The sequence below is a fragment of the Mauremys reevesii genome, linkage group 8 (genome assembly GCF_016161935.1).
Source record: "Mauremys reevesii isolate NIE-2019 linkage group 8, ASM1616193v1, whole genome shotgun sequence".
In the NCBI taxonomy this organism is placed as follows: Eukaryota; Metazoa; Chordata; order Testudines; family Geoemydidae; genus Mauremys; species Mauremys reevesii.
This window is the reverse complement of record NC_052630.1, coordinates 14,094,693-14,112,457: the sequence shown is the minus strand read 5'-3', so window position 1 is coordinate 14,112,457 and position 17,765 is coordinate 14,094,693. Positions and strand designations below refer to the sequence as shown.

The following is a 17,765-nucleotide window of genomic DNA, read 5'->3' as shown; positions in this document are numbered from 1 at the left end:
GCTGGTCCTTTTATCATTTTGGCTTTGAGTTTCTAACAACGACTTCATACCATTCAGGTTTATTTTTTTCTGCAGTTTTAATATTTTTAATTGAATCCTAAAATAATTGTAGCTGTCGGTCTGATGCACTTTGTGCTGCAAACAAATATTTGCCTTACCACTCATTCAATTTCAGATATAGTAGTGTGCTCTGTTCAGTGTTGATTTATGGTCACTAGGTTAAATACCAAAATGTACTTGTTTCCTAAGAGAAAATATATATTATATTCCAGGATCTCATGGTATAAATATAAAATCACTGTCAAAAACTGATTAGCAGAGATTCAGAGAGATTAATGTGAAGCTTCAGCTAGTGTTACATTTAAGTAAAAAAAATTATTTTGTTTTTGTTTTTTAGCTGATATTTCCACAGTAATCTGTGACAAACCAGAAAAAGCCAGAATCCTCCTGGATCATGTGGAGAAAAGAGAGACGCCAGGCTTAAAGTCTGTTATTCTGATGGACCCTTTTGAGAAGGACCTACAGGAAAGAGGGAAAAGATGTGGTGTTCACGTCCAGTCCATGCAGGAAGTAGAGGTGATGTTCCTATCCCCCTTGTTTAATGTTAGACTCAGAAATAATCAGCTCAGATATCATTTGATGAAATCCAGGAGATGGCTGTTCAGTTAAAGCAAGAAGCTGCTTCTCATGGATAAAGTTACATTATTATTAGTAGGCACATTGATCAGCTACTTTTTCTCTTTTATGCTGGATTCTTCTGTTTTATGTATTTTTCTCAGAGGTTTTACTGCAACTAAACTTTGTTTTAAACTGGATCCTGTAGCAATGTCAGGGCAGGATTTTCCTGCTCTTCTTTCTCTTCCTTTCTATCTCCAGCTTCCTCTGTCATTTGCAGTTTATTAACAAGCATGTTAATCTGCATATGTTAGAATGGAAATGATTTTTGTTAATATTCTTTCAGGCTTGTGGCCGTGAGAGTTGGCATGTCCCTGTGGTGAGTCCAGTCATTTTTTTCCTCCAACCTTTAATCGCATGTAGTTACTTTAAACAAATTTCACAAATATAAGAGAAAATAATTTGCCAGAGTGTGCACAAAGCCTGCACTGTGTTTGTGTGTTCATTAAATGTGGTGTCTGGTATATTTCTCAGTAGGAGGTGACTGACAATGAAGAATCCTAACTATGCTCCATTATCTTCCACTAATGGTCTGAGTGTGGATCTCATTTGCTGAGATGTATGTTATTTGCTTCATAAATTATATCCCCTGAATCCTTAAATGGAACTTCAGGACATAAACCCAAGGAAAGACTGATAGAGGATGAGATTCTACAGTGTTCTTTAAAGAGCTTTGTGAATGCTAAGTTTGAGAATAAGTAGGACAAATTAAACGAACCATCTTCAAAAAACTGCTAAACAAAATTCCTGACTTTAGAATAGATTTCAAACTACATCAACTTAATAGTGTCTTTTATGAAAGGCAAATGAGCTACAATTCAATGAAAAGGCAGCATAAAAACAATGTAATAATAATTAATGGCTCCGGTTAAGACATGTCGATTACCAGTCAGAAAAACCAGGAAACATCTCAGACTAGATTCCTGTAGGTTCATCTGGGTCCACATACAAACCCAATCCCTAACCCTAGTTTGAGAGCTCCATCCGTCCCCAATCCTAATCCTTGTTCACATCTGCTAACTGATCCCATCCTTACCTCTTGCCCCAGCCTGCTAACCAGCCGGAATCCTAACTCAAACCCTAATCATAATATGGACCCACCTACTATCCCAGGGTTGGGAACCTTTGGCACACGGCCCATCAGGGTAATCCGCTGGCAGGCCACGAGACATTTTGTTTGTGTTGACCGTCCGCCGGCACGGCCCCCTGCAACTCCCAGTGGTTGCGGTTTACCATTTCCAGACAGTGGGAACTGCAGGAAGCAGCAGCCAGCCTGTCCCTTTGGCCCGCAGCTTCCTGCAGCTCCCATTGGCTGGGAGTTGCAGGGGGCCGTGCCTGTGGACGGTCAATGTAAACAAAATATCTGGCAACCCGCCAATGGCTTACCCTGATGGGCTGCATGCCGAAGGTTGCCGACCCCTGTACTATCCCAACAATAACACTAGACAAGGCTCTCCAACCTGCCCTCTATCCTAACCTAACTGATGCCTGTCAACTGGTATGAACTCATAAACCTTCACCTGCAGTGTGATCCTGCGCCGTGGACCTCAGGTCACCAACTCACCTCAATCTTCTGTCTCACTTTTGCCCACCAAATAGCCCCAGACATAAGGTTGGGGCTAGTAGGGAGTCATGGGTTATGGTAAACATAAAGGGGTGAGCCAGCATTGGAATTAAATGTGGGTTAATGTTAGGGGAGAGATGGCTTTTATTGCAAATCTCATTTCTGGTGATTTTAATAAAGCCTCAGCTCCTGGAGTCATGTTATTTCATCATCTCCATTTTTCCTTTTTTTTAAAAAGCAAATTTTAGTCTTTCTGAATGCAAAACATGTCCTGAGTGTATCCTAAAGGTTTAAACCCCAGCAGCAAATAAAAACCACACTCTTTTTTAAAAATTATAATCCCAGGATTTTTAACCTAATCTCGGGATTTTTGGAGTCTGACTTTCAACAAATGGGGTTCAAACGCTGGCCTGGGCTGGGTATACGGGCACAGATGAGGGTTCAGAACCAGCACATGGACCCAGATGACAATTAGGAGTAGGGCAGCAAAAGGGCTCTGAGTAGGACTGGGTGTGATGGGAATGGGAGAGCAGGCTATAATAGTAAAGGCCTGCAGGGAGGCCCAGGCGAGGGCTGGGCCCGCCAGGGAGCCCTGGGCTAAAGTCTAACAATCTAAGTACAGTCTCTTGTTATGTACTCAGCCCGCTATCCAGGGCTCCTGCCCTTGCTACCACGGCTATGTTGCTGTCTTTAGTGAGCTACCTTGATCAAAGCTTGTTTGGGGCAAGAAGTCTGGTTGGATATTATGGTTGGGCCTTCTTGCTTTTCCTAGGCAGGGCTAGTGATGGTGTGTGGTAATGGCTTCTGACCAGAGTTAGGCTTGAGGCTGGTTGACATTCTGTTTTTAGAGTTTGTGCCTTTTGGCCATCCTGGCTTTTGGTGGTTATAGGCGCTGAGGTTGCGACATTTGGTGTTTGGGGTAGCTGGCCGGTTCTGGCTATGATAGGGTTGAGATGCGCTGGCCAGCAAAATCTACCTTTGGCTTTGAGGCTTGTTTGCTAGCTTTGGTTAGGTAGGGTGCATCCCAGTTGGCTAGTTTGGAATAAGATTAGTATTGGAGCTGGGTGGCTGCCTCACGCTAAATTTGTGGCTGGAAATGTATACTCTAGGTTCATTTGAAAAGCATTTTCTCTGAAAAAAACTTTTGTGAGGGGAAAAAATTTCAAGAGGCTCTACTGTTGACTTCACTGAGTTTGGATTGGACCCTAAGCACCTTTCACTAGAGAAGAAACTATTTATGAGATGTGCACAATGCAATCCAGCTGTTCCCCATTAGCATTGCCCCTTTCGTTATTCCACCTTTTTAGAGCTGGACTTGGATTGGTCAATCTGTCATGTTCGTTTACTCCATTCTAAAGCAAAGAACAGAATTACAGCTGGGGCTGGTATTAGTTTTGTGGTGTTAAAAAAAATTGTGATGGACATTAAGGGTCCATACCATCAATCCTTACTCAGGCAAAACTCCCAGTGGTTTTGCCTGTGTGTACAACAGGACTGTACCCTGAAATTATTAACTCAGCCTTTGGGGTTTGCATATGGACATCTCTAAATCTTGTAATTATAAAAGACAAGTTACTGTTATCTGTGAATTGCCTCCTCTCTCTGTTTCAGAGGAGACTTGTGATGTATTTGAGGATAAGGGATAACTTTCATTCTTTTATGAGAGTGGCCCTTTACAGCAGAGCCTAGTGGTCAAAACCCACAGCCCTTGATTAGTTGTATCACCTAATCCTTTTATCTTCCTTTTTCTCTTCCTACCTTATTTTGTTCCTGTATGGTTCCTGAGCACTCAGTCCTGCAAATCAGACTAAGAGCTATTACTCTGATGTAATCTCTAGTAGCAGAAATCCCTTTAGTCACCTCCTGTCCTTGTTTCCAAGACAATCTCCCACAAGGAAAACATGTCCTGACTGCACTGAAACCCCCTGTTTCCCTGATACTACCATTTAAAGTGCTCAGCATACTGTCACTAGCCAGGCTAGGAACCAAAGGGCTTTGTTTGTATTACAGCTGTTTCATTCATGTTGGGGGGAGGGGGACATGTTCTCAGAGTAAAAAGGAGACAGGCCTTGCAAACACTTACATGTGTACATTTCTTTTAGAGGTCTACCCTATTGAACTTGATACATTGTAGGACTGGACCCTAAAACAGCAGTTACATAATTACAGAATAAGATTCTGTGCTGACACAAGTCATCTTCATGGTCTTGGTGACACTGTGTCTAATTTTAAACTCCATAGCACGTCAACTCACAGTAAATGTTCCTTAGGAAACAAAACAATAACCAGAAAAGATAAATCACAATGGGTGGCCACGGCACAGTCATGAGTTATCTTCTGATCAAGTGGAAGATGACGTGCTTCATCCCTGCAGAGCCAGCTGTGTGTAGCCTGATTCAATTCTAACATTAAGTCAAATTTATTTAAATGGTAATTAGCAAAGCTTACCCAATGCATATGAGTGGATTCCTCTACTACCGCCACCTTTGGAGACTTGTTGGGATTTCTGTAACTGAAAAAATGCACCACAGCAGCACCAGTTGGGAGCCTTTTGAAAGCTGTTGAATTAGGTATGGTTTTACTAAGAATGACTGTGGTACTGCTGGGTGCACTCACTGCCAATTATTCAAAAGAGGCTTGTAATTCTGGGGGTGTTACTTTTTGGTGGCCCAACTTGACATACACAGGGCTTGATATTCATAACTGCTGAGCACTCACGGATCTTACTGACTTCAGTTGCAGATAGCAGCACTCAGCAGTGAAAGGTAGGCCCAAGATGTCTCAAATTGGGCTTCCAAAAACTAAGGCACTCAAACATTTAAACATATTACCTACATTGTCAGATTAAGGCTGGATGCATAGTAGACAGAAACCTGACTTCCAAATATTTTACAAGTAAAAATGCTGAGTTTCATTTCCCACAGTCTTATTATTTGTTACTTGCATCTATTTGGTGCTTGTGAGTATTCGTGAAAATGCCTGTGCATTCCAAAAATGTCCCTAATTTTTAGAATGAATGAGCATTCAGCCAGAAATTAGAACAATATTTGTTCTTCTTAATAAAAAGTTTATCATCCAGTTAGGGACCAGGAAAAAATGCCATGTGATTTAGGGGACCCAACACGACATGAATAACAAATAGAAAATAGCTGTTTTCAAACAACTCATCATCTATCTATTATTAATCCCAAATGTGAGACACTCATGAATAACAAATACAGATGAAGAAAATCAGGATCTGTTAGCAAATTATTTCCTAACTCCCAAAGGGGCCAAATGCTTAAGTATTATTTTTAACAAGTAGTTCAAACAGCCTGTCATGCAGAAGCTTGAGGCTGAGGTTTTCTTTCATTAGGGAATATAGTATATTATAAATAGGCAAGGATCTTGAGTGATGGACCAGTCACTCTAAAGCACACTCCTTTAATGCACCTAAACCTAAGGGGAAAGAAGGAAACTAGACCAAATGGACAAACATACTAGAGGAAGAATTACATGATGCTCCAGGAAAAAATTGAAATGACAGAGTTGAGACATGATTGGTTCAATAAAGAAGTGAGCACAAAGGCTAATGATGCTAACCTGTGACTCTAACTTTCCTGTTTTCTTTGTGTATTTCTAGCCTCCTCAACCAGAAGATCTGTCGATTGTCTGTTTTACTAGTGGCACTACAGGTAACAGAACAGGCATTTTAAACTTAATGCATTACATTAGACTACCAAAATCACTCTGAATAACGGCTCACTGTGTTTATACACAATCTAGCACTGGCATATATAGAACAATTATGTTTGTTTTATGTCTATTAAATACACGTGTGTGTGTGTGTGTGTGAGAGAGAGATACATACACACATATATAAAGTTATAATCGAATTAAAAACTTAGATTACACTGGTATAAAAATACAAATAATACTTTTTCTGCAACTCTTTAAATAATATATTTTGGCAATATGATTTTGCAAGTGTATGAAAATGTTCTGTGTGTATCTCTTTTCCTCATTCTTCTGTGTATATGTTTTCACGCTGGAGTCTGTTTTTGAAGGTTTTTTTGTTGAAGAATTGCCACTTTTAGGTCTGTTAATCTCCCTGGTCACTCAATCACAGACCTAAAAGTGGCCTCTCCATGCTCAGAGAGGTTCTCAAAGGTCTCTTATGGGGAAGAATTAGTCCAAAAATTGGCTGCACTTTTGGTTTGTTTGAGATTTTAAAATGTATAGAAAATCTAGGGACAGTGTTTCCTTTAAAGTTTTGTTCTTCTTTACTACTTTCAGCGTGTTCTGTTTTTCTAAATAGCTCTTTATTCAGGACAGATAAGGAAAAGAAAACTTGTGGAAAACTCACATAGCGCTTGGCCTAGAGTCAGGCGTTGGGCTATGCTTGGGACTATGCCTGAAAAACCACAGCTAGGAGGTGAAGTTCACGGCCCACCTTCTGGTTCCCCCGAAACCTAAGATTTCAAACTCTGCAGGTCATCAACAGTCAGAGCTCTTCCAGGGGCATGGTCCTTGTGTTTTAATACCTACCATCTTATCACCTATGTATCCTCCTCTGCTGGAATAAGTCTGGTTTCTTTGCCTGGTTAATCTGCATGAGGGCTTTTGTGGATGTTGTCATGACACTCCTGGGCTTTTGCAGCTTTAAGGTGCACCACCCAATGGGGTGGAAAGTGCCTGGCCTGGATTGGGCCCCATATTCATTTATTTTGAATTACCAGATTTAGAATTATTTTGAAATGGAGCCAATGTCAGTAGGTTAAAGCTTTGAAAGTATCTATTATGACTTGAATTCTATAATGAAAATTTGGGTTAATAACTTGCAAATTTATATCTATTTTTGGCTGTTTATTAGTAAACTCAGGAATGGATTTTAATTTTTGTATGTGATTCATAGGATCAGACATACAAAATGCCTACACAGAGGGAAGAGAGAGGTTGACTCTGAGATGTTTGGACTCACCTTCATTTTTTTTTAACTGATTGTCAACACAACTCCTAAATGAGCATGAGGCAATGGTGGTTGCTAAGAGTGGAAATGTACATGAAACATTGTTATGCATCTGTGTACTGATTGCTCTGAAAAAACACCCTTCAGTTTTTCAAGTACAGACCAGTGACAGGTTTCCTTGGAAGATTAATCTCCAGCAGAGACAATTGGATGTTGATGAAAGCTTTCCATGGTTCAGCAGAATTCACCAGGTTTCAGAGTAGCAGCCGTGTTAGTCTGTATCCGCAAAAAGAACAGGAGTACTTGTGGCACCTTAGAGACTAACAAATTTATTTGAGCATAAGATTTCGTGGGCTATAGCCCACTTCATCAGATGCATAGAATGGAACATATAGTAAGATGTGTGTGTGTGTATGTATATGTGTATATATATATATATATATATATAGTAAGAATATACACACACACACACACACACACACACACACACACACACAGAACATGAAAAGGTGGAAGTTGCCATACCAACTCTAAGAGGCTAATTAATTAAGATGAGCCTAATAATAATAAAGATGAGCTGCTGATAATAGCTCCTCTTAATTAATTAGCCTCTTAGAGTTGGTATGGCAACTTCCACCTTTTCATGTTCCGTGTATGTGTGTGTATGTATATTCTTACTATATGTTCCATTCTATGCATCTGATGAAGTGAATGGTGCATTCATAAGTTTCTCCTGAAGTCAACTCTGTAGAAGTACAGCTACCCTCTGAATTGTATAGGCTGATTTGAGAATTTTTTTTGGCAAGACACACAATAAAAGATAAGAAATTTCTTGGTCTCCTATGCACATCTACTTTTTAGCTTGGCTCACAGAATTCTCTTTTTGTCTGGATTCCCATGCCTGTGAGGCTGTTTTTTCCCTCACCTAAGAATACATTTGTACTTTATAAGAAAACCTGCCTTAGCAAGCAACCATCTGACAGTCGGCCTGTACCACATGTAGCACTGAAACTGTTGCCGGTGGCAGAACAGTTGCTCTCTCCCTGACTAAGGGTTATGAAACAGAATGGCATGCATGTACGTTACACCACAATAGTGCAACATTTTAGAACTCTTTCTGTGTAATATAATGATTTTGCCAAGGTTTTAAAGATGGGATTAAAGTGCTTGGAACACTGTTTAAAGTGAAAATCCCTGCAAGCTGCATGGACACTTTTAAAAGACACCATAGTAGAGGCCCAGCTTAAATGTATACCCAAATTAAAAAACACAGTAAGTGAACTAAAAAAGAGCCACCGTGGCTTAACATCCATGTAAAAGAAGCAGTGAGAGATAAAAAAGCATCTTTTAAAAAGTGGAAGTCAAATCCTAGTGAGGTAAACAGAAAGGAGCATAAACACTGCCAAATTAAGTGTAAAAATGTGATAAGAAAAGCCAAAAAGGAGTTTGAGGAACACCTAGCCAAAAAACTCAAAAGGTAATAACAATATGTTTTTTAAGTACATCAGAAGCAGGAAGCCTGATAAACAACCAGTGGGGCCCCTGGATGATACAAAAGGAGCACTTAAAGACGATAAAGTCATTGCAGAGAAACTAAATGAATTCTTTGCTTCAGTCTTCACAACTAAGGATGTTAGGGAGATTCCCAAACCTGAGCCATCCTTTGTAGGTGACAAATCTGAGGAATTGTCACAGATTGAAGTGCCACTAGAGGAGGTTTTGGAATTAATTGATAAACTTAACAGTAACAAGTCACCATCCAGATGGCATTCACCCAAGAGTTCTGAAAGAACTCAGATATGAAAATGTGGAATTATTAACTGTAACCTGTCCTTTAAAACAGCTTCTGTACCCAATGACTGGAAGATAGCTAATGTAACGCCAATATTTAAAAAGTGCTCTAGAGGTGATCCTGGCAATTACAGACCGGTAAGTCTAACGTCAGTACCGGGCAAATTAGTTGAAACAATAGTAAAGAATAAAATTGTCAGACACCTAGAAGAATATAAATTGTTGGGCAAAAGTCAACATGGTTTCTGTAAAGGGAAATCATGTCTTACTAATCTATTAGACTTCTTTGAAGGGGTCAACAAACATGTGGAGCAGGGGGATCCAGTGGACATAGTGTACTTAGATTTCCAGAGAGCCTTTGACAAGGTCCCTCACCAAAGGCTCTTACATAAATTAAGTTGTCCTGGGATAAGGGGAAGATCCTTTCATGGATTGAGAACTGGTTAAAAGATAGGGAACAAAAGGTAGGAATAAATTGGAAATTTTCAGACTGGAGAGGGGTAACTAGTGGTGTTCCCCAAGGGTCAGTCCAAGTCCAATCCTATTCAACTTATTCATAAATGATCTGGAGAAAGGGGTAAACAGTAAGGTGGCAAAGTTTGCAGATGACACTAAACTGTTCAAGATAGTTAAGACCAAAGCAGACTGTGAAGACCTTCAAAAAGATCTCACAAAACTAAGTGATTGGGCAACAAAATGGCAAATGAAATTTAATGTGGATAAATGTAAAGTAATGCACCTTTGAAAAAATAACCCCAACTGTACATACAATATGAGAGGGGCTAATTTAGCTACAGCTAATCAGGAAAGAGACATTGGGGTCATCGTGGATAGTTCTCTGAAGACGTCTATCTAGTGTGCAGTGGCAGTCAAAAAAGCAAACAGGATGTTAGAAATCATTAAAAAAGGGATAGAGAATAAGACGGAGAATATCTTATTGCCCTTATATAAATCCATGGTACATCCACATCTTGAATACTGCGTACAGATGTGGTCTCCTCATCTCAAAAAAGATATACAGTACAGACCCGTTTACGCATGGATGTCCAGCTGTCACGACCGCGTGTTAACAGACCGTGGGTTAAGAGGGCCATGCTGAAATATCTTAAGATATCTATATATACACGTATAATTATCTAGGATTACATAAGTATTCACAGCGTCCCAAATACTGCAGGCCTATCTGTTAACGGCGCTTTGCGTTTCTGCTCCACACTGCCTGTCGATTTCTATGTCAGTGAGTTAATGAGCAAATCTGTAGCACTACATAGCAAGTTACTGTACCGCATGTTAACAAGTTTCGCGTGTTAAATAGGTAGCACTGAGAGGCATGGTGCTACCGCGCGTTAAGCGGATTCGCGCGTAAATGGGTCTGTACTGTACTGGCGTTAGAAAAGGTTCCGAGAAGGGCAACTAAAATGATTAGGGGTTTGGAACGGGTCCCATATGAGGAGAGATTAAAGAGGCTAGGACTTTTCAGCTTGGAAAAGAGGAGACTAAGGGGGGATATGATAGAGCAGTGGTTCCCAAGCAGCAAACCTTGGCCACTGGGAGCTGCGATCAGCTGAACCTGCGGACACGGCAGGTAAACAAACCAGCCCAGCCAGCCAGTGGCTTTCCCTGCACAAGTGACGGAACAAGTTTGGGAACCACTGTGATAGAGGTATTTAAAATCATGAGTGGTGTGGTAAAAGTGAATAAGGAAAAGTTATTTACTTGTTCCTATAATATAAGAATTAGGGGCCATCAAATGAAATTAATAGGCAGCAGGTTTAAAGCAAATAAAAGGAAGTTCTTCACACAGGACACAGTCAACCTGTGGAACTCCTTGCCTGAGGCGGTTGTGAAGGCTAGGACTATAACAGGATTTAAAAGAGAACTAAATAAATTCATGGAGGTTAAGTTCATTAATGGCTACTAGCCAGGATGGGTAAGGAATAGTGTCCCTAGTCTCTGTTTGTCAGAGGGTGGAGATGGATGGCAGGAGAGAGATCATTTGATCGTTACCTGTTAGGTTCACTCCCTCTGGGGCACCTGGCATTGGCCACTTTCGGTAGACAGGATACTGGGATGGATGGACCTTTGGTCTGACTCAGAGTAGCCATTCTTATGTTCTAAAGACATGTTCTAAAATACTCTATATATTATAAATATCCCGTTCATTCCAATAAATATGTGCAGTGGCAAATGTTTGTGTTCAGGGTTCACTTAATTAGTCTGAATGGTTGGATGAATTTGGTGTTCATGCAATGAATGGAGAACTAAGAAAACACGCAGTCTTGCCCATGTGGCTCTGCGAACTGAGCTCAACACCCATCCTGTTCCTGGGCAGTAACTGCTGATAGTGCTGACCTGCGCAGGGTCTTTGTGATCTGAAGCAGTATTCACAGAGGGACTGGCATGGTACCTGCAAAGTTTGTGAACTGAAGTGGAATTGAACCGCAGTCCCTAAAAGTTAGCGTTATACATTAACCCCACAAGTGACTGTGACCCCTTCCAAAGTCCAGGGGCATGACTATCCAGGGGGCAAATTCTGCCTGGATGTACAGTTTGGGCAGGCCCATTTACTTCGGTGGGATTCCACAGGGCATCGTTTGATTCATTATGCACCTGTGGTATGACAAACAGCTCCATCTACTTTACATTAAAGAAGGAAGCCTTCTTTGAGAGCCAGGTCCACCCAGCTAGTCCCAGGAACTACAGTACAGTGGCTCAGTCTGATTTTAAAACTAATCTACTTGCCATTTATGGGGGCTGGGGAGAATAGGGCCCACTTCTGCCAATTGTACTCACACTGAGTAGCAACTTTGTGGCTAGTCCCTTTTAAGAGTGATGAAGACGGCTGGTGCTGAGGCAAAGGAAGATATGTCAAGTCCTAGTTACTAGCACTGACCATGGTCCTGAGAATGGATTGATGCTAGGTGTTTTCTATTATTTACATGCTCAGAAGTATTTAATGTGCTGTGCTGACTGTGTTCTGTTTGCCCAGCTGCAGTTTTATCAATAGCCCTGTGGCCATGTGTGTCACCCAGTAATCTCCACACTTCGGTGTATTGAGAGGTGTGAACATCAAAAACATTATTCAAGTGGCCATGAAGAAGCCAAAACTCAGAATAAAAAGACAGTGATGGTAATATCAGTGATCTGGCAAAGAAACCTTCAAGTTAAGTACAATAGTTCTAGAGCTCATTCTTAGCCAAAATCTAGGTGACTGGTCTCTATGTCAAATGGTATCTTGAGTAGCTGCAAACAGAGAAGAAAACCTTCAGTTAAAACACGCTATGCTCATTTTACAGTAATACTTCGTAAAAAGTTGCACATCATTCTTAAATCCGCTGATTCACAGTATTTGGCCCAGAGAATGGGCAATAAAATCATGCTATTGGTCTTCCGTGTGTTTATATTGAAACAGTTCAAACGTCTTCGTATATTTTATTGCATAGAAACAACTCATTTGTGAAAATTGCTATTTTAGAATTCAGGAAGGGACATTGAAAAGAATTTTAACATCTCCAGTTCTTACAAGCCTTTGAAAATTTACTACAGGGTCTTTTATTAACGCTGTGCTGTTTCTTTTTTCTTTCTTTTCAGGGAACCCCAAAGGTGCTATGCTGACTCACAGGAACGTGGTTGCTGATTTTTCGGGCTTTCTGAAGGTGACAGAGGTGAATACCCCTACCTAGAGAGTGTTACCGCATACTGTGACTTTTTCAGTTTGAATCTGTGGGTTATTTCAAATCTATCCAAGATGTGGAAATATGCTCAAGGAGATAAGTGAAATCTCACTCTTGGGGCGCAAGTCATTGAAATGGGAGCAAGGTTAAGCCCTTAGTGGTGAATGACAATAGATTTCCCCCTCAACTACAGCACATGCATTTGGGTCCTGCTCCTGCAAGATGCCGAGTCCTTTTGGGGAGCACCCTCAAAACTCATTAAATCAGTGAGTTGATCTTGCAATCCTGGGTCCCAGGTGAAGGCCAAAGAACCCAGTAAAATTGTGACTGGTGCTTAGAACTTAAAAAAATGACCAGAAGCTTCCCAGTGATGCCCATACAATAAACCAATCCCCTAGAGAAAATTCATTTCCGACCTGTCCATTATTTGTTTGATAGCCATCATTCTGCACACAATGTATATAAAGTGTATGACAACCTACGCAACATATTTAAAGTACTACAAAAATCATTGTATTCATATTAAAACACACCTTGTTACATCCTGTATTTTGACTATGATATATGTGATACTGTGACATAAAAGAAAACTGGCCAGTTTTTATATGCGCAGTGCATTTAAAAGAATGTATAAACATGCATTTGGAGACCATACTTCCTGTCTGGGAAACAGCATTGCTGACGCAGAAATTAATCATGTTAATAGACTGCTAATACTTAAGTGGTGGAAAGAATCAACTGATACACAGTGAAAGGACCTTTGGCTGAACCATTACAGTTACAGAAACAATGTACTGATAAAACACCCACCTTATCAAAATAAATCTGATATCTATTCCTGGCCAATGCTGTAAATATTCCTGTTTTCGGGCTTGAATCTGTAAAGGTTCCCTGGTGTAGGTCCCAATCCTGCAAATACTCATGCATGTGATGAGAGTAATCCCACTGAACTTGGTTAAGTGTCTGCAGGATTGGGGCCTCATTAATGATCACCATAAAGTGTCAATGGGACAGTTCACAGTAGTAAACACTAAGAGCTTGACCCTGCAAGATGCTTAGCACCCTCAGCTTCAAGGGAGTTTGAATTTGCAGTGTCAAGCCCCAAAAGCCTGATCCAATGTCCATTGCAGGAAATAGGATTTTTTCCATTGATTTCAAAGAGTATTGGCTCAAGACCTAAGACTGCCATTAATACAGTTGCCAACTTTCTAATCGCACAAAACCAAACACCGTTGCCCCGACCCGCCTTGCTCCATCTCTGAGGCCCCACCCCTACTCACTCCATCCCCCCTCCCTCTGTCGCTTGCTCTCCCCCACCCTCACTCTCTTGCTCATTTTTACCAGGCTGGGGTAGGGGGTTGGGGTGCAGGAGGGGGCAAGGGCTCCGGCTGGGGGTGCAGACTCTGGGGAGAGGCTAGAAATGGGTTCAGGGTGTGGGAGGGGGATCCAGGCTGGGGCAGGGGGTTGGGGTGCTGGATCTGGGGTGGGGCTGGGGATGAGGGGTTTGGGATGCAGGAGGGGGCTCTGGGCTGAGGGGTGGAGCCGAGGGGTTCGGAGTGTGGGAAGGGGCTCAGGGCTGAAGCAGGGGGTGCGGGCCCTGGGCTGGGGGTGCGGGTTCTGAGTTGGGGTCAGAAACAAGGAGTTCAAGTTGCAGCAGAGGGAGTGGCCTCCGGGAGGGAGTTTGGGTGTGGGAGCGGGGGTCAGGGCTGGGGCAGGGATGTGGGAAGGGGTGTGGGCTCCAGGAGGGAGTTTGGGTGTGGGAGCGGGGGTCAGGGTTGGGGCAGGGATGTGGGAAGGGGTGTGGGCTCCAGGAGGGAGTTTGGGTACCGGGAGGGGCTCAAGCTGAGGCAGAGGTGTGGGAGGGGATGTGGAGTGTGAGCTCTGGGAGGGAGCTCCAGGCTGGAGCAGGGGGTTGGAATGCAGAAGGGGGTGCGGGCTCCAGGCAGCGTTTAGTTTGGGGGGCTCCATGGAAGTGGCGACATGTTCCTCAGCTCCTAGGGTTAGGCTCTGCCTTCGCGTGCAGGCACCGCCCCCCCGCAGCTCCCATTGGCTGCAAATTAAAAATGAACTGAATTTTTTTTCCTAAAAAGTATTTGTCCAATTGCTGGTTTGGGGGAGAAAAAACAAAGATTTTTCATTTTTTGGAAAAAATAGAAAAATATTGCATCAAAGGCACAAAATATTTTCTTTTTATCAAAACTGGAAAAATATTACTTTTTTCTCCAGTGGTGAGACTGGTTTTTCGCAGCTGTACCTATGGATAAGACCAGTTTGAAGAGACACTTGCAGGTAGACTGGCGGATCTCAGTATCTTAAGTCTCCTGTAAACAAGAATATTCAGACTGCCAGATAAAACAAGACACTGAAAACACTAAATTCTGATCACAGCTGACCTCAGGAGATGACAGGAAAACATCCCCCAAAGAGAGTCAATCTCAATATTCCTTTCCATGGGAAAGCAACTCAAGGGCTTCTATTACACTCCATTATGTTGACAGATACAGCAGAGTAATGGGAGTGCAAAGTGGATGTGAAATGATACCATTCTGATTGAGCAGGGTTTTGCACTGGTGTACAAGGTGCAGCGTAATGGATATAATCAAGCCATCAGTTTCTGTAATCACTATAATATGGCTATCTCTATACCTCGGGAAACTGTTTTATGTAGAGAAGTTACTTTTTTGCTAGCTTTCCTTCTGATGTATGGAATATGTGAGGCCAGGGGCCTTTGTTAAATTCCAGCCCAATAAGATAAAATAAGAAATCTTAGCAAACCAAACAGGTTTTTTTCTTTTTATAATTTATTTAGCCTCTTTCTTCCCCCACATCTGTCTCTGGGGCACCAATAATGTAGTTGCTTAAAAATGGAAGAAACACTAACCAAAAAGAATTAATATTTTGCAGCTCGATAATCTAACACATTATTCTAATTAAAATCAATAATTAACCTCCGCAAAAAAATCCTGCATCTTTCAATCTAATGGTCTGAATCTGCGCTTGGATCTGCATAGGGGACCCTTGTGCCTCTGCAGAGCTCCACTGACTTCAGTGGGGATGCACGTGGGCTGAAGGGGCCATCTGTTCGAATCCAATTGCAGGATCAGAGTTATAATTAGGAGGAAAGAACCCATCTCTGTGCAGGATTAAACTTTTGATACAAATTTTCTGCTTAATAAGCCCAAATCTTCAAACCTGGACTTCATGGCTAGGAGCCAGACTGTCAGCTGTGTTAAACTCACTCCACACTGGCGGAGTAGCAAAAAGCAACTTTAAAGCTGCCCTAATGGGACATCTTGAAGATCCCACCAAGATGGAGGACTGCTGGGCTAGTGTAAAGCTAACCCTTGGTTCAGGGGCATGTCGGGGTCGGTTGGATGAAGAAGGAGGTATTCCAGGAGCAAAAGAAAGTTGAAGACAGAACAGAATGTATTCCACCAATCCCCAGCCAGCAGAGCAGCCCTGGGGCACCATTCAAACGTTGGGGGCCATTTTAGCCCCTGGCCAGTCCCAATATTGACAGAGCTCCTCCCTACCTCAGCTGCACTGAGGCTGAGTGGAAGTGTGTGTGTACTCAGTGCAGCTGAACACCGTGCCGTAATAGTCAAATCCTGAATCTCGGCGCTCGAAATGCCCAGACACCCATTTTGAGGCAAATGCCAATTTGAGTGTGCAAATCTTTATTTGGTCCCCAAAGCCTATGTAGGAAAATTTGGTTCCTCGGTGTCAGCACCTGTTTGCCATATGAACGGCAGAGTTTCTTGAAAAATATACTCTTGCAGTGGGGAGAGTTCTCCATTGCTCTCTATGTACATCCTTGCGCTCTTTACTACTCCTGCTAACTTAGTTTCATTGATGTTGTGGCCTAACGCTTCGCTTCGTATGCTGCTCGCTCGCTCTCTCTCGCTCTTTCTTGATAATCTTTACCCTTTTGCTCCTCTGGTGCCATTTTTCTTTTTATTGTTTTATGACTCTCTTGTTGTCTTCCTGTCAGTGTTTCTTTCCTTTCTGTCTCCCATGCCCTTCACCTGCAGAAAGTGATCTTTCCGAGACAGGACGATGTGCTCATCTCCTTCCTGCCTCTGGCTCACATGTTTGAAAGAGTTATACAGGTAAGAAACCTGTTTGAACTGACTAGGCCTTGTCGGGCTCCTTGTGTTTTCTTCCAGAGTCAGTGGGCTCCTACTTGTGAGGATGTACACATTTCCTATTTGCCTTTAGCACACATGTTTGAGAGAATGGTACAGGTAAGGTCATGGTGTCAGTGGAAGTCCTGTTTCTGCACTAAAAAATAACTAAGTAAAATGGTAAACATGGCAAAATACTGCACAATATACGGTGGAGCTAAAACAGATTGTACTCCAAAAGTGTCATGGGTGCAGCTCCAGGGTGCAGATTCTGATCTCATTTGCACAGGTAAATCTGGCGCAACTCTAACAGAGTCTCTGGAGTGTAACTGAGATCAGAAAATGGCACATGTACAGAAATAATTATCTTTTGGGGGCAAAATATATCTATTATTTTGGGGGGCAGCTTTTCAAAGTATTATAGGACCAGCAATCATGGTGGTTAAAATAACATTGCACGTATTCTTTATCAACTCCACACTTTTTATGGTGTAAATAAATCAGATTTGCAAAAACTGAAAAGCAGGAAAAACCCCCACAGTGGTGACACATGCAGTCTTCCTGGAAGATCAGTGTATAATGCACAATAAGTGGAAGCCATCGTCTCTTGGAAATAATGACAAGTAGAAGTACTGACTCATGCCAGCCCATATAAGTGACTTCACTTTCTTTCCAAACAAGGCAGATGATAGCTGCCTGTCTGAAAATCCATGAACTAGAGATTGGCCAGAACTGTGAAGTTTGGATCTGGATTCAGTTCTGACTCAGATTTCCCAAAATGTAGTGGGGGCTCAGATTCTGTGGTCAGATTTGGGCTGATGCCATGGTTTTTTTTTTAATCAGAATCTGACCCCAAGCTTTCCTTTTTTTATTTTTTTTTGGGTGGGATTTTAGATTTGGAGTTCTGCTTTGGGCCTAACTCTAGTAACAGTTATACCAGGCTTAAATTACTTTTCACCATGTTAAGAAACCTGCAGGCTCCTGGGTTT

The 17,765-nt window shown here is 41.9% G+C and overlaps 1 protein-coding gene across 5 annotated transcripts in view; it reads left to right on the top strand.

Annotated features, from left to right (window-relative positions):
* The window catches only part of ACSL6 (acyl-CoA synthetase long chain family member 6), a 79,135-nt gene that overhangs the window by 43,249 nt on the left and 18,121 nt on the right, over window positions 1-17,765 (top strand). For 4 of the 5 annotated variants that reach the window (XM_039485769.1, XM_039485765.1, XM_039485768.1 and 1 more), the window contains 5 exons: window positions 398-576; window positions 962-994; window positions 5,862-5,913; window positions 12,570-12,643; window positions 16,819-16,896. In XM_039485769.1, the coding sequence (XP_039341703.1) occupies window positions 398-576; window positions 962-994; window positions 5,862-5,913; window positions 12,570-12,643; window positions 16,819-16,896 (416 nt within the window). Of the gene's footprint in view, window positions 1-397; window positions 577-961; window positions 995-5,861; window positions 5,914-12,569; window positions 12,644-16,683; window positions 16,762-16,818; window positions 16,897-17,765 lie in introns of all 5 variants that reach the window. The other variant, XM_039485766.1, reaches the window with a different exon arrangement.